At 41.4% G+C, this 14,584-nt stretch overlaps 1 protein-coding gene across 2 annotated transcripts in view; it reads right to left on the bottom strand.

The window, feature by feature from the left end:
* Positions 1 to 218: 218 nt before the first annotated feature.
* Positions 219 to 14,584, bottom strand: part of LOC117381296 (spectrin beta chain, non-erythrocytic 1) — a 32,141-nt gene continuing 17,775 nt past the window's right edge. For both annotated transcript variants that reach the window (XM_033978234.2, XM_033978233.2), the window contains 36 exons: positions 14,219 to 14,392; positions 13,829 to 13,920; positions 13,639 to 13,719; positions 13,141 to 13,256; positions 12,963 to 13,075; positions 12,707 to 12,894; positions 12,480 to 12,597; positions 12,224 to 12,382; positions 11,844 to 12,146; positions 11,613 to 11,766; positions 11,126 to 11,520; positions 10,772 to 11,035; positions 10,486 to 10,697; positions 10,269 to 10,406; positions 9,937 to 10,156; positions 9,324 to 9,860; positions 8,868 to 9,070; positions 8,696 to 8,786; positions 8,465 to 8,611; positions 8,110 to 8,373; positions 7,811 to 8,035; positions 7,653 to 7,742; positions 7,289 to 7,567; positions 7,062 to 7,192; positions 6,768 to 6,972; positions 6,314 to 6,688; positions 5,992 to 6,236; positions 5,775 to 5,913; positions 5,606 to 5,690; positions 5,310 to 5,506; positions 5,116 to 5,237; positions 4,962 to 5,037; positions 3,761 to 3,939; positions 3,500 to 3,673; positions 3,384 to 3,426; positions 219 to 3,272 (listed from right to left, as the gene is read on the bottom strand). In XM_033978234.2, coding sequence (XP_033834125.1) covers positions 3,060 to 3,272; positions 3,384 to 3,426; positions 3,500 to 3,673; positions 3,761 to 3,939; positions 4,962 to 5,037; positions 5,116 to 5,237; positions 5,310 to 5,506; positions 5,606 to 5,690; positions 5,775 to 5,913; positions 5,992 to 6,236; positions 6,314 to 6,688; positions 6,768 to 6,972; positions 7,062 to 7,192; positions 7,289 to 7,567; positions 7,653 to 7,742; positions 7,811 to 8,035; positions 8,110 to 8,373; positions 8,465 to 8,611; positions 8,696 to 8,786; positions 8,868 to 9,070; positions 9,324 to 9,860; positions 9,937 to 10,156; positions 10,269 to 10,406; positions 10,486 to 10,697; positions 10,772 to 11,035; positions 11,126 to 11,520; positions 11,613 to 11,766; positions 11,844 to 12,146; positions 12,224 to 12,382; positions 12,480 to 12,597; positions 12,707 to 12,894; positions 12,963 to 13,075; positions 13,141 to 13,256; positions 13,639 to 13,719; positions 13,829 to 13,920; positions 14,219 to 14,392 — 6,747 coding nt within the window. In that variant the 3' untranslated portion in view covers positions 219 to 3,059. The remainder of the gene's footprint in view (positions 3,273 to 3,383; positions 3,427 to 3,499; positions 3,674 to 3,760; positions 3,940 to 4,961; positions 5,038 to 5,115; positions 5,238 to 5,309; positions 5,507 to 5,605; positions 5,691 to 5,774; positions 5,914 to 5,991; positions 6,237 to 6,313; positions 6,689 to 6,767; positions 6,973 to 7,061; positions 7,193 to 7,288; positions 7,568 to 7,652; positions 7,743 to 7,810; positions 8,036 to 8,109; positions 8,374 to 8,464; positions 8,612 to 8,695; positions 8,787 to 8,867; positions 9,071 to 9,323; positions 9,861 to 9,936; positions 10,157 to 10,268; positions 10,407 to 10,485; positions 10,698 to 10,771; positions 11,036 to 11,125; positions 11,521 to 11,612; positions 11,767 to 11,843; positions 12,147 to 12,223; positions 12,383 to 12,479; positions 12,598 to 12,706; positions 12,895 to 12,962; positions 13,076 to 13,140; positions 13,257 to 13,638; positions 13,720 to 13,828; positions 13,921 to 14,218; positions 14,393 to 14,584) is intronic.

Raw genomic sequence — 14,584 nt, forward strand, 5'->3', positions numbered from 1 at the left:
AAGAATATTGAACCCGATCAAAACATTGTCTGTTTAGACAAGGATATATTGATTTTTTTTCCTTTTTTTTTTGAGACAGCAAAACAAGTTGTTTTCACACTATAAAAATATAACAGAATAAAAGGAATTGTACTGCAAATCCCATATGGTACGGGACATTAAATCACATGAAAATTATCCTAGTAATATCTTGTTGAGAGAGAGAACAAAACACACCATTATTTGATTAAACCATATTTTATTATTCCTAATAATAGATGTCGATACACAAGTCAACAAACATTTTCCAATTTGTAATGAAAATGCTCCACAGCACACTGACATCGTGTGGAAGCGGTCTGGTATAACAGACACGTACCTGAAAATGGACAGAAGTTATACTTTTTGCAATAAGTTGCATTAGTAACAGTAGTAGTAATAGTAACAACAGTAGCAATAATGATAATAATAGTAATTAACTGTAGTGGCAATAACATCTCTGAATTACAGAGGGAGAAACAGACATTCATCAAAAGCATTGAGAATATTTGAAGGTAGGTTGACAGATTTATCAAATGCTGCAAGACCGACAACTAGATGTAAAAATAAAAAACTCCAATCTGATGACTAGTCTCTTGCCTTCTATAAAAGGAAGCTCAACTTGTTACCAGTCCCTGTTTACCCATATTGAATACTTACAAATAAAAGTTCTTCAATAAGTTAAAAGTATGGTTATCAGCAAAATAGGTTAATTTAATGGTCAAAGCTTAATAACAGCACAGTGCTATTCTTATAGAGTACCAAATGCAACACCATTGTATAGCCAGACGATGACAGTTGCACAAAACCAGGTTGCCAGAAAAACTGAGTAGAACTGTGTTAAATATACAGTGCCATTAACGTGCAGCAGTGAATGAGAGTTTGTGAAAGGATAATCATTTTTGCCTCAGGTGACCAATTTGGCCAAACTAATTGGAGTCCTTCACATTCCAGTGAGCAGGTAAGAAAATACACTATGTCAACTTAAACTCTTGATATTAACTGGTTCTCTTCTGAGATTGGTGATTGTTCTAAAAAGGTGATTGGCTTGGACTAAACATGCCTCCATTCAAAATTGTGCACAATTTACATGAACTGCATTGGCTCACCTATGTATGCAATGACTCTATTCACATTGTAGTTTAGTTTCAGTCCATTTAACTCAAGCTAGACACCAGAAACCAAAATCAAAGTGTCACAGACAACATATCTACCTGAAGAACGCCTTAAAACATCAAGTGCTATTAACTTTGTCCATGCTCTGATATTTAATGGGGGTATTTGGCTGTCCCAGTGGGGACACATTCATTTGGTAGTACATTTGTAATCCAACATTTTAGTTTACAGAACTTTGTGCACATTCCACGTAATAACTCTTAACACAATGGGCTTTTGGATCTGTACAGTCATATTTAGTGAATGAATTGCATAAATTTGTAAATGCCTGTGTTAAATTATAAAGGTACATTTTGATTAAAAATATTTATGTATATATTTTTTTTATAATTATAAATGTTGCCCGTTAATTCTGACCAGCACATTGATTTTTATAAATTGTATGCATCAGCCCTGCCTTGTATGTGTTTTAGACTTGGGTTGTCCATGTACACCAACCCAGTGGTATAGTAATGCTAAAACACAGAAATATAAACCTATATAAAATCATGCCACAAATTAGCACAACAAATGTTTAAAAGAAAAAAGAGTCTTCCTCTGTCACATTTTAACATCTCACTTTGCAGTTTGAACCTGAATCCCTGACATACATTAGATCATTGCCACAGGGCACAATTGACATTTTTCTCTCTATAAGAAACTTCTTTAAGGGCAGTATGAATGGAGGCTGGGGCAAAGGTGTGATTTTGTGTAGTGGGTTCAAGTAAGGCTCAGTACATCACATTCTGTACTGCCGGTCCCATCACTGCTCCTCTCCCCATCAGACAGTGTGCTTCAGCATTAGTCTAGAGTCCACTCTGCCCTCAACTTTAATGATCGAGAACAGAAATATGAGAAACATCACCAATTGTATCGTTAAGAAATCAAAAGCAAAGAACAATATCAATTCCAAAAATACAAGTAGGGCTTTCTGAGTTCGTCTGCATTTGCGCGCAGAAAAAAACAGCGTCCATCTGGCCATATTTGATCCATTGAAACATAAACGTGCAAACTTCACAGCACCACAACTCTCTCACGCACACACTAGAAAACTAATCCCTCTGCTTTGTACACTAAAAGTCATTAATTAAGCTGGAAAAAGGAAATGACAAAAAATAAAGGCAAGGTTTAAGCAAGTGAAATAAAAATAATAAACACTTAATTAAATATACTATATGGTATTGTGTTTCTCAGTAAATTTCATGGTCACTTACTGCACACACCTAGAAATAAAAGAGCTTTTCTCTTAAAACCTCATGAACTGGCTTTCCTAAAAAAAAATTTAAAAAAAAAATTATAATAAAATAACATTATTTTTTAAAACGTACAAGGGGCAAGCCAAAACATCCTTTGCTAATGTATCCAGATGTGTTTTTTGCACAACATGAATCAAGATTATCTACGGTCAAAGTCATTAGTTTATTTTTCAAACCAAAAGATAAATAAAAATAACAACAGCAATATTATTGGTCAGAATAATAACATCAATATCAAAATAGACTGCTGATCCTTCCCTAAATGATAGCAAGTAAAACTACGATGTGCCCCACAGTGAAGAGCCCCCAACAGGTCATCAATGACCTTTCATGCAGCAGTTGAAAGGTCATTTAGATCTTTAAAGGTAAATAAATCAGGAGGTTATCACTAAACGGCACAGGTAAATGTGATGAAAATTATGTGCTAACATAAAGATGACACATAAATCCTGCAAAAGGGAAGAATCAAACTGAAAGAAAATGTTCTGTGAGCCACATACAGCAGCTGTCGGCAAATTCTTCTGTCTGGATCTCCACTGAGAGCACTGCGTGAGAGAAACCTCGGTACTTTCTGCATGTTCAGTTTGTTAAAATTTTGACGCTGTAGCATCCAAGGATTATACAAATGTTCTACTTCTTTTTGCCAAAGAAGCTAAACCTCTTTTCTCGATCCTTCTCTTTGCCTTCTTTGTTGCGCATGGTGACGCCTCCGGCTTCGCCTGAACTTGGGGATATGGGGGGCATTGTCATGGCCCGGCTCAGAACCTTAGGACCACAGGGCGAGTCCGCTGCAGCCGGTGGAATGGAAGTGTGGATGGAGTGGATCCAGGAGCTCATCTCTGCCTGTGGAAACAAAAAACAACACTCAGCACACTAGAATTGCAATTTTAGACACATTAAAAGTTTTTAGTTTAGGCTTGACATGTGTTTATTTGATTTGAAAGAGTATCTCACCTCATCCTTTGCTTGGAACAGGTACTCTTTTCCATCTCCCAGCCTGTAGATTAGATATTTCTTAATTATTTCAAATATGCCTTTTAAGCTTCTTTGATGGTTGTCTGTATTTTCACCTGAGCTTGAACACGTGTTTCCTCTTCTTGTAATCGTGTGCTACCTCACATACCGAGTCTCCAAGGCTTATGGGCACCTCTCCATGGTAAGGAATGCCGTTACTAGCACTTTTTCCATCTTTATAGAAGCCCAGCATTCCTTTCCTCACGACACAGTACACATTCTGCCACGACCTACAGCAAGAGGCGATAGAGTTGGAGTACTGTGCTGCTAATCTAAGGTTTATAAAGTATTTTTGTAAATGATACACTGTATCACACCTGCTGGCTGCCTTCTTGTTGTGGGATTCCATCTCTTGTTTCCGACACAGCATGCCCTCCATGGCCTCTGGCTCGGACTCAGCCGCTCCTCTGCTTGGTAACGTTGCAGAAGGTTCCAGCCGCGATGATGCCAGTCCACTGTCCCGACCAGGTCCGTTCACAGACTCGGACTCTGAGCCCTGCAGTAAAAAAAACAAAACAGTATTTAATGAATGATCAGCAATGAAAACCTGGCTGAGCACAAGCAGTGAACAGCAACACAGCCAGTTTATAGCCATAAATGGAAAGCCAGGATGAAACTTGGCTTGAAAACCACTAAGACATACAGCAATAAATAAACAAACTTAAAACTACAATAACATTTATGTAAAAAAAAAACAAAAAAACATACAATTGTAACTATATTAAACACTGTCACATTTGCCACAAAAGTATTCTTCATAATTTCTACTCTGACTCAAAATACATGTATGAACACATTGCTATAAACAGGGTAGATCTATGATTATAAGCAACAGGAACACACCAGTGATGGAGGTGCATGATCAAATGAAGCAATGGTAGCGATGGTTCTCTACAGGGGACACAGCACTGAAGTGGGCCAGGATCTAAGCAAAGGGTTTGGGGAAGCTCCATAGTACTCACACGGTCCTGCTGCTTTGGTTTATAGACACGTTTAGGCTCAGATTTCTTTCCCACTGACACTGATACCGATAATGACTGCTGGTAAAGACGCAATTGGAACATATTATGATGACTGTTTGCAGCACCAATACAATTTATCTTTTTCAACAGCTGTATTTGGAACTGTAATCTGACCAAGACAGGTGATATTTGAAACCAATTTTGTACACAAACAAAATGAGATGTCATATCAATGGACATTTTATGAGGGACTAACATACAGATTAAACAAACGAAACATTGATACTTTTCTAACGATTTAATGACATGTAAAGACAACATGGGGTGGACAGTGCAGTGTCACTGGGTACAGATGACACAGAACTAGGATAATTGGATAGCCCACTAATTAGAGCAGATTGTGTTTACGAACACAAAAGAAATCTGATAATAAAAAAGTAGTAACTGTTTTCATGACATTTAAATAATCTGATAAGTCCGGAAATCTGATTTCTGATGTGCATGTACATAGCCAATGTCAAAACCTGTGTATATATAAAAATGTTTCATGTCTCACCTGAGAAGTGTCATTGTCGCTGTGTACCCCATTCACAGATACAGACTGGTTCAGAGTGGTTTGGTCCAGACTTGTTCTATGTGAGAATAAATATAAGGCCATTTGAGTCACTTGTGTTTTTACAGCTTCAGTATTCTCTCACATTTGTGTGTACCTGGCAGCAGAATCGTGTGGTTGACTTTCTGCCTCGGACTGGGCTTCTACCGGAGGAGGTGTGGGGGGTCGCCTTGCTCTCTCTTCTTCCTCTCGCCTTCTCTGGAGCTCTTTTTCCTCAAGCTGAAAACAGTCAAAGATATGTGAGCAAAGAAACTAAAGCATCGTTTCAATATAGCTAATGATTGAACTTACTGTAGTGAGTTTCTCTAATAAAACAAATCGTTCCTCCCACGATGCTGCTAGTTTCTCAAATTCCTCGTGCCTCTTGATAAGGCTCTCGACCTCATCCACATTTGACCCAAGTTCAGCTGCGCGCACAAGAGGCTCCTGCCCTGCCAGCCATGACTCTGCTACATACGCATCACGTCCAAACTGCAACACTTCCAGCACTAAAGAAAGACAACCCCAAAAAACAACAACAAGTGTCAAAAAGTCCTACAAACAATGAATGATATTATTTGTCAGTGGATTTATAGTTGTGTACACACCAATTTGTAAATGGTCCATCTTGTCTTGCCACTTATTGTTTATCTTGTCTCTCTTTTCTTGGAGCTGATTCAGTTTTTCCCTTATCTGTTGAATGGGAAAATTGTACCAAAACTTTACAGCAACTGTATTTCTATAGTGCAACTACTGTGTAAAAGTATTGCAAAATACCTCATCTGATGCATAGTGATTATTGTTAATAAGAGCTTTTCCCATATCAATACAGGCAGTGAAACTATCTGCTCTGGCCTCTATTTCTGATTTGATGTCCTGATGATTAGCAATAACAAGTCCTGCAGAAGACACATCCCTAAAAAGAGAGGCACAGGAGGACAATGAATACAACATTTGCATACATTTTATTATGATCTAATGTGGTGACACTGACCTTGGGCTGTCATGAGCGTCTATCTGTAAGTTCACACCGTCCATCCACAGCATCAGATCTCGCACCATGTTAAAGAAGCGAAACTTCTCAATAGTGTCCAGCAGAAGGAGCCTGCGAGACTTTCCAGCCTCGAGAAGACCCTCCCATGCAGAGGTGACTGCATGTTCACTCTTTTGAATATCCTCCGCTTTTTCCCCAGCGTAGGCTTTCTGCAGCCGTGCAGCATCATCTTGCACCTGGTTCACCTGAGTAAATACATTTACTGCAGTGTTAGCATTTTTCCAGTCAAAATGACGTTACTATAGTGTCAAGTGTAGGCTACCTGTCCACTTAGAGCTTGGATGTCATTTTCAAAGGTGTTGTGCTGTCGATGTAGGTGTTGCACTGTGTTCAGATCACGTCCCAGGTCTGAGGGGAGAGCCTCCTTCTTCTCTTTAATTCGTCCAAGTACTTCCATGGCGTCCTGGTGGAAGCGGTGGAGCTCATATGAAGCAGCCAACATCTGCGTCCGTGTGTCGATGAGCTCCAGAAGGTCAGCCCAGGCCTCATTCAGTCCGTCCTTCCACTCGGCCACGCTGGCGTTTTCAGGGTGGCCCGACTCTATCAGGTCATCTGCCAGAGCATTCACTCCATCAACGCGCTCCTGTCCGATAGTGCTGGTGTCCCGGGCAAATTCACGGAACTTGTCTCTTAACATCTGAAAAATCAGCAAGGATAAAAGGTTAATACTTGGATCAATTACAATTAAGTTTATTTTTCAAGTAACAAAGACTTACAGTGACATGTTCATAGTCTTGTCCAAGTTCATGAGAGCCTGCAACCACTTCTCTCTCAGCAATCCACTGCTCCAGGTCATCTACCTCACGCTTCAGCTGCGTCAGTCGTAACCTCTCCTGTAGCCGACCACGCCGCTCCTCAGCCAGATCCTTCAACCCTGCATACAGCTTGTCCACTTGTGCTTGACGTAGCGTTATTCGCTCACTGGCAATGAGTTAAAGAAATTGTTTTTATAATTTTCATAATCTATGCAGAACTTGAATATAAATGACACAGTAACTTGTAGTTCTCACCTTTCTGGGTGCTCACTTGTGACCATGAGGCGACTACTGTTGGCGAGTTGGTGAATAGTCTGGGCGTAGTCTTCAAGAGCCTGTTCCAAAATCTGGTGCTTCTTGACCATTACTAATGCACTTTGTTCATCCTGTCATATTGTGGTTGAATACATTTAACAACAAAGTTCAACAATAACTCATTTGCAGCCTCTTTTATTCTTGTAATATATGCATATCTTTTATACCTTAGCTTTTTCCTCAGACATCATATGCAGCTCCTGTTCTCCCATCCAAGCCTCTGCTTCGGCAGCATCAGCGTAGAACTGTTGGGCGCGGTGGGCCTCAAGTAAACGTACATGACGATTGTCGGTCTCAGCCATCAGCTGGTCCCACAGCTCCTTCAGCTCAGTGAGACGCTCGGTGAGCACAGACTGCCTCTCCCCGTCCACCTGGCTCTGAGTCTGGCCTCGTTTGTGGATGTCATCAATGCGCGGCTGATGGCCTTGTATCTCCTTCTGTAAGGTCTAATCAATAAAACAGGAGAGGTTGATTTTAAATGCTGATGTAACTTTATAGACATGTTATATTTTGAAGAAATCTGCCCTGTACCTGATTCTTCTTGATTAACAGTTGTACTGTGGGCAAGTCCTTTCCATTGTCTGAAGATGTTGCCAATGGCATTCTCTCCTTTATCCACAGCTGTGAAAAGGAGAAAAAGTTAATAGCTGGGTAATTTACTAATCTTTGAATTATTTATGCCAATTTACAATTTCGTCCTCCAAGTCTCTGTTGAACTGATGAGCTTCTTTGGAGGCCAGCAGCTGCTGTCTGCGCAGCTTCAGAGGCTCCTGGAGCATTGCAAAGCTATCAGTTACTCTTCTTTGTTGTCCATCAACTTCCACAAGTCCAGCATCTTCCTGGGAGAGTGCCTGGGCCTGGGTCTGCAAAGACTGCACTTCCTTCTCTCTGACCTCCATCTGATGCTCCAACATCTTCACAAAACAGTACAGTATTATGAGGCAAGACATTTGACTCCACTGGACTTTTTTTGAAAAACAACATCTACCTGGTGCTTTTTGAGCAATATGTTAACACTGGTTAAATCTTTTCCATAGTCGTCACTTTGCAGCTGACCCTCTAGGTTTTTAAGCCAGACATCAAGGGCTGAGCAACTCTGTGTGAAAAGTTCTGCCCTATTGGCATCAAACAAGCACTGTGCTTTGGTGCGAGTGGTGCTCTCCAGCTCCTCCCACTGTTTCTGCAGATCCTCCAGAGTCTGCTCAACTACAGGCTTTAGCTCAGGCTTTTCAGCTACAAGAGCCTGGCCCTCCTGGTAAACAAAGAAAGACAAATAATAGCCTGAGTACATGTTTCTATGTCATGGGACAGAGTAAGAACTCACACAAATGAAGACCACAAACCTTATCAATTTTATCCAGCCAGTCTTTGTTGGACGCCAGCTCTGCCATAAAAGCCTGATGCTTCTGCCATTTGCTGTGAAGATTCCTAGCTTCATCATATGACATGTCCTGAGCGGTTAGCATCTTTTCATTGATCCATAATGTCAACTACAGGAAAATAAGGGTGCAATTACTAATATTTTGTTGTTAAATTTTCATATAACTTTCAAATAAAATGAAACAATGTCTTACTTCTTGTCCATCTTGAAGGAAGTGCTGAAGCTCTCGATTATCTTTGAGCTTGGACAGTAACTCATTTGCAGCCTGTTTATTCTTGAGATGCCTAAAATAAAATTTAAAAAACAAAAAAAAGTTTTAATTGGTGGTTTGTTGTGAAAATCAAACTTTTTGCTTTTGCCCTGACCTTTCCTGAATGGAATCCACTTTCTCCTGGATCTTATCAGAGTTTGCATTGCCGTCGTTAATGAGTCTCCGTCCTGCCTCCACCACACCAGTTATCTTCTCCTCACTGGCCTCTGTAGTTGTGAGGAAATCCTCATGTTTCTTGATAGCCTCCTCTGCCCCTTGAAGACTGGTAGGCATCTCTGTGTGGGACAGCACATACTCCTACAGGGACAAGTAAATAAAGATTTTGGTTATCTTTTTGTCAAATGTTTTGCATGAGAAAGTGAGTTGTATAGAAAAGGGGAGCCCGTGTGTTATACATTTAAATTAACACTCAATCAATTCACACACTTTACATGCAGTAAAAGAGTACTATATTTTCTATCAACAGATGACAGCCTCCACAACTAGAACAGAATACTGAGTGTATGTTTTTGCTGTATTTCGTATTATTTTGTGGGTCTTTTACACTTACTTGGCTGTTGAGAAAAGCCTCTGCTTGTTTTGCATCTCTGAGGAAAGTCTGAAAATCAAAAGCTTGTGCCAGGAGACTGTGGTGGTTCTCCCACATACGACGAAGCTCATGCCAGCCTGTGTCAAGAGCCTGCAACCTTTGGGCCAAGAACATGTACTGAGCATCTGTCTGACCCTGAGTCACCTCTTCACCGACCGCACGCATCTTCTCATAGTCATCTTTGTAGTTGTCCACCTCATTCTTGATGCTTTCATGCTGTGCTAGCAAACTCTCCGCCTCAGGCAGAGAGGTGGGGATGTCTTCTGATGCTATGGCAGTCTGGGTACGGGAAAGCCATGATTGAAAATCGTCCAAATCTCGGAGGAAACCTTGCAGCTTGCTGGCTTCACCCAGTGACTCCTCACGCCGCTTCATTGTTGAGTTCAGTTCTTCCCAAACTTCCTGAATTTCTGCAAGTTTTCGCTGTGTCTCCCCTGCTTGATCTGGATGCTCTGTAGCCAACTTTTCTGCCTCTTTTTCCAAGTCATCCAATTTTCCCTGTGAGAACAAAGATCTCAGTGGAATTCAATCTTAAATACATACTGTACATTATTTGTTGATATTTCAGCGGTACCTGAATGGCCTCCAGGTCTCTCTCCATGCCGGTGAGCTTGCGCTGTAAAGCCATGACTCCAGCCAGGTCGTTGCCCAAGCCCTGTGTCGACTCGATCACCTTGGTCTTCTCCTTCATCCATGTCTGGATCTCATTACATTCAAGATGGTAGTTCTGGATGTTAAGTGCTGAGTCCAGGGCTTGTTTCTTTTGGCCAGCCAGTTGTTCAAAGTCCTTCCATCTGTTACACAAATGCAATGCACCATATTTAAGATTTTTTTTTAAAATAAAATATTTCCCATACTATTTGATGTTTTCCCTTCATGTTATAGTAGGAAACTCTGGTAGCTGACCTGTTGTTGAGCTGGTCTTTGGTCTGGTGTATTTGGTCCTTGTTGCAGTTGTCTGAGCTCAATAGTTGTTCAGCAACCTGGTTCACATCATCAACCCGACTGCTCACGTTGTTCATCTCTGGCTCCAGTGTCTCAAATCTACACATATAACATTTATACAGTCATAAATGCCTAATCATTAAGAAACATTTGAACTGACTTGACAGAGTCCACTTACCTCTGCTGCACTACCTCCAAGTCTTCTAGTTTGGTAGGGATCTCCATGCCATGTAGCCACTGCTCTTTCTCCTCCACCCACACCTGGCAGGCATCAGCTTCACTGAACATGCGATAGAGGGCCAAGGCCCCCTCCAGAGCCTGACGACGGGCTGCAGACAGAATCTCTAGTTCCTCATAGCGCTGTTCAATCGCAGGTAAGCGACCTTCCACCTAATAAAGTATAGATTTGAGATATAGTCGATACATGTCAGACTTACGGTAATGAAAGTTAAAATGACACCAACCTGAGGAGAGCTTGTGTAGGTTTGGGGCAAGGCCTGGGCTTGCTCATGCAAAGAGTCAATCAGAGGGCGATGGCTATGGATCTCTTCCTCAACTTCCCTCTGTTTTCGAGCCAATGTTTGAGTAGAAAACTCATCATGGCCGACTTCCTGACTGGACACTTGTCGAAGAGTCTCCATGAGCCATACCTCCATGTCATTAGCATCTGCTTCAAACTGGTGCAAAGCCACAGCTTCCTTCAGACGTTGCTCTCTCAGCTTGGTTGTCTAGAAAAGATAAATTAACACAAGAGTATTAATTAGACAAAACTTCCACTGATAACATAAAAACAAAGAAGAAAGAGCAGTGATGTCTACCTCCTCCAGATGTGCCCACTGTGCCTGGATGTCCTGGATTCTCTCTGTGACCTCTGGTGCTCCAAAGTGACCCTCATTCACCAAAGCCTCTCCAGCAGAAATACTATGACTGAGCGGTCCATAGCGAGCAGCCATCTCATCTCTGAAAGCCTCATGTTTGCTGAGCAGGTGAAGAGCAGAGGAAAGGTCTCGCCCACAGTCTCCACTTGCCAGGATCTGCTCTTGCTCCCTGATCCATGCTGCTTCTTCTCCCAAATCCCACATGAACTGCCACAAGCGCCGTGAGTCTTCAAGACGCTCTTTCCGCATTCCGGCAAGGTGACCCAACTCCTCATAGGCCCGACCCAACAGCTCCACTTTCTCACTCACCAGAGCGGGTTCACATGGCTTGTAGGCTAGATTTAGAACAGATTCGACTAAAAGTCAGAGCTGTTCTACACATTTGGTACAAACACAAACTTTAGGTTAGAGACTGTGTTGGACTCACCTTGTTCATAGGAAGTGAACCGAGTGGCTGCTGCCTGAACTCCCTTGATCCTCTCGGCCTGAGCAGAGATGTCTGCCTCCACCAGTGTGTGCTTCTGCAGCAGGTCTAATACATCATGTAAATGTTTACCGCTGTCTTGAGACTGTAAGCGACCCTAAAAAAAATGTAAATAACAAACATGAAATTTCAACGTTTTGTAACTTGTAAGAGTTGATTCTAAACTACGCCTACCTTCATGTCAGCCATCCAGTCCATAATGTAGCGCATCTCCTGAAACAGTCTTTGCAGGTCGCGGTGAGCATTGAGCCGCTCCCTTCGTGCAGCAAGGAGCTCTTTCAGGTACTCCCACAGTCGAAGCACATTGTCTCTTCTTGCCAGTATACGCCGCACGTCGTGATAGCTCTCTGCTTCTAACTCTTTAGCCACAGCTTCTACAGCAGCGACACGCTCCCAGTACGCTCCAATATCTGTCTCAATAGCCTCATGTTTACGTGTGGCTGCCTCAACAGCACCAAGATCAGTCCCAAAATTGTCCTAATGACAGAAGCAAATGTAATGTAGTAACATTTATGAAAAGGGCTTATTGTTTTAAATGTATTTTAGCACTGTACCTGGGATACCAGTCTTTGGTTTTCACTGAGCCAGGTCTCTCTCATTGCTGCTTTGCGATCAAATCGAGCAGCGAGCATCTCCAGCTTTTCCTGTCGAATGAGCTCATTCCTCAGTGCCAGCTCTCGCTCATGCTCTGCCTTTTCAAGTCTTTCCCAGGCCTGCATGAATTGACACAAAAAAAATATTTGTAAAAGAATGTTCTTGTTAAAATGTTTTTAAGTACACAGTAGAAAAGGGGTTTTCAGAAATGAATACCTTATTGATGTCAGATATGAGTTTTCCTTCTCTTGGCATGTATACTTTCTGGTTGTTGGCTCGCATCTTACTCTGTATTGTAAACAGCAGAACCTCCAAATTCCCTTTCTCAGTGAATCTGTGGAGATAAACATTCCAATGTGGACATAATGAGCAATAATCTTCAGAGCATTCTCACTGTAGGACATAAAAGATGGCAGTATAAAAGTGAATGTAGTTTGACTCACTTGGGTGGTTTCTCTACAGTTCTGTAGGAGTTAAAAGCCTGGAGCTGATTCTGCACAGCACTCAAAGAGTTAGCCAGCTGCCGATCATTCAGAGTCACTATGGTTTGCTCAATCCACTGCAGCAGCTCCGAAGCCAACGTCTCGTATTTATCAATCAGTTGGTCTGCTTCAATAGCGTAGTCCAAAACCTGAGACAAATACTTCACTTCAGTTTTGCATTGATAAAAGAAAACATTATTGTCACAAAGTTTCCCACCTTGCCAATTCGTTTTCCCTCTACTGCCAGAGCCTTCATCTTAGAGAAGTAGTGGTAATATGTAGCCACATATGTAATGATAGATTTCTCATCAGGCTGATCAACATTAACGTCTATAAAAACAAATGTTGTTGTAATAAATACATACACCACGTGTAAGATCATTTCAAGAACTTACCTTCAGGATCCAAGAGCTTGGTTAATCCAAGATCCTTTTCAGCTATATTAAATGCATTTTGAAGATTGTAGTGGGCATTGGACCTTTTCAGGTTGTCAAACTCAATCAGGTCAGGTCTATACAAAACAACACACAAAACAGACTTTTAATAAGAATATATCTGCTCACTATATATCTCTGTCAATACAAAACACCAACTTATGATTGTTATGGACAAATCCATAAACCAGTTGAATTTATTATAGTAAAATTCTCTAAATTAAAACTGATATTAATGCCAGCAGGGTGTGCAAGTGAGTGCTGCCAGCATTAGTATATGTGTGATACAAGTGGGGTGGTCTTTCTGTGATCTAGGTCATCTTAAAATACAAGGCCCAAATTGAGACGTGAATTGAAACATAGGGAAGAGTAAAAGCAAATTTTCAGAACACAACTTCATATCATATCAGTGCATCTGGGTATACGTAGTACAGAAATGTGCAGCAAGAAGTCACTGACCTGTGTTTGTGCACGATGGCATTGAATGCCATGCCATCTCTCCAGCTGGTGGTGAAGTTGTGGATGTTGACATTAGGATATCTGCAAAAGTCAAATCAGACATTGATCACTAACCCTGAGCTACATCAGTAATCAGAGGTTACATTAAGAGGGTTTCAAATCAAAATCCTTTTAAACTGCCTTCTTTTACCCCGCAGTTTTCATTTGGCACCAAAGAAGAAGGGCATCTTTAGCAGATTTCTTCTCTTTGTTATCCTCCGTCTCCACACTGATGTCCTGAATCTGAAAACATTAAAATTACAATGTATTTTATAATACAATGTAAAAAATAATATTAATGTAATAATAACAATGTAATAACAGATAAGATAGGTACAGCTTTTTCCATTGGATAATAAATTGATTGCAGAGACATACTGGCTAATAATTGCGTGGTCAATTACACTGCAGCATCATTTTTCCTTTTCAAATTGCCAGTGGATGAACTTTACAACAAGCTGAGACCTAAGGGGTCAAGGGTAAGCTTCCACAGAGGGACTGCTGCATTCTGGAATGGGTTGTTGAATGAAGAAGGAATTACCTGGAAGCGCAGGATGATGGTCCATATGAGACCCAGAGTGAGGCGGTGGTTCCCGTCTACAATGTCATGTGACCCCATGTTTTCAAGGTGGACTTTCTGCTCCTTGAGGAACTGCAGTGCTTTGTCAACATTTTCCAGGCAGTGGATACGCATACGGCCCTTGGTGGGCTTTGGCTGTGGGGGAATAGTTGTAGAGAAGAGTTCGTTGAAATGGAGGTAATGTAAATTCAGCCTGGAAGACCTAACTGTGCTCCCATCTACCTCAGTGCTTCTCCAGAGTTTACCTGCTCCTCAGTCTTCATCACCTCACTCCAATTATTCTTCCCTGCTGTTCGCCACCCCTCCAGTCTGCAAATTTAAACTCCC

The sequence above is a fragment of the Periophthalmus magnuspinnatus genome, chromosome 14 (assembly GCF_009829125.3).
Source record: "Periophthalmus magnuspinnatus isolate fPerMag1 chromosome 14, fPerMag1.2.pri, whole genome shotgun sequence".
In the NCBI taxonomy this organism is placed as follows: domain Eukaryota; kingdom Metazoa; phylum Chordata; class Actinopteri; order Gobiiformes; family Gobiidae; genus Periophthalmus; species Periophthalmus magnuspinnatus.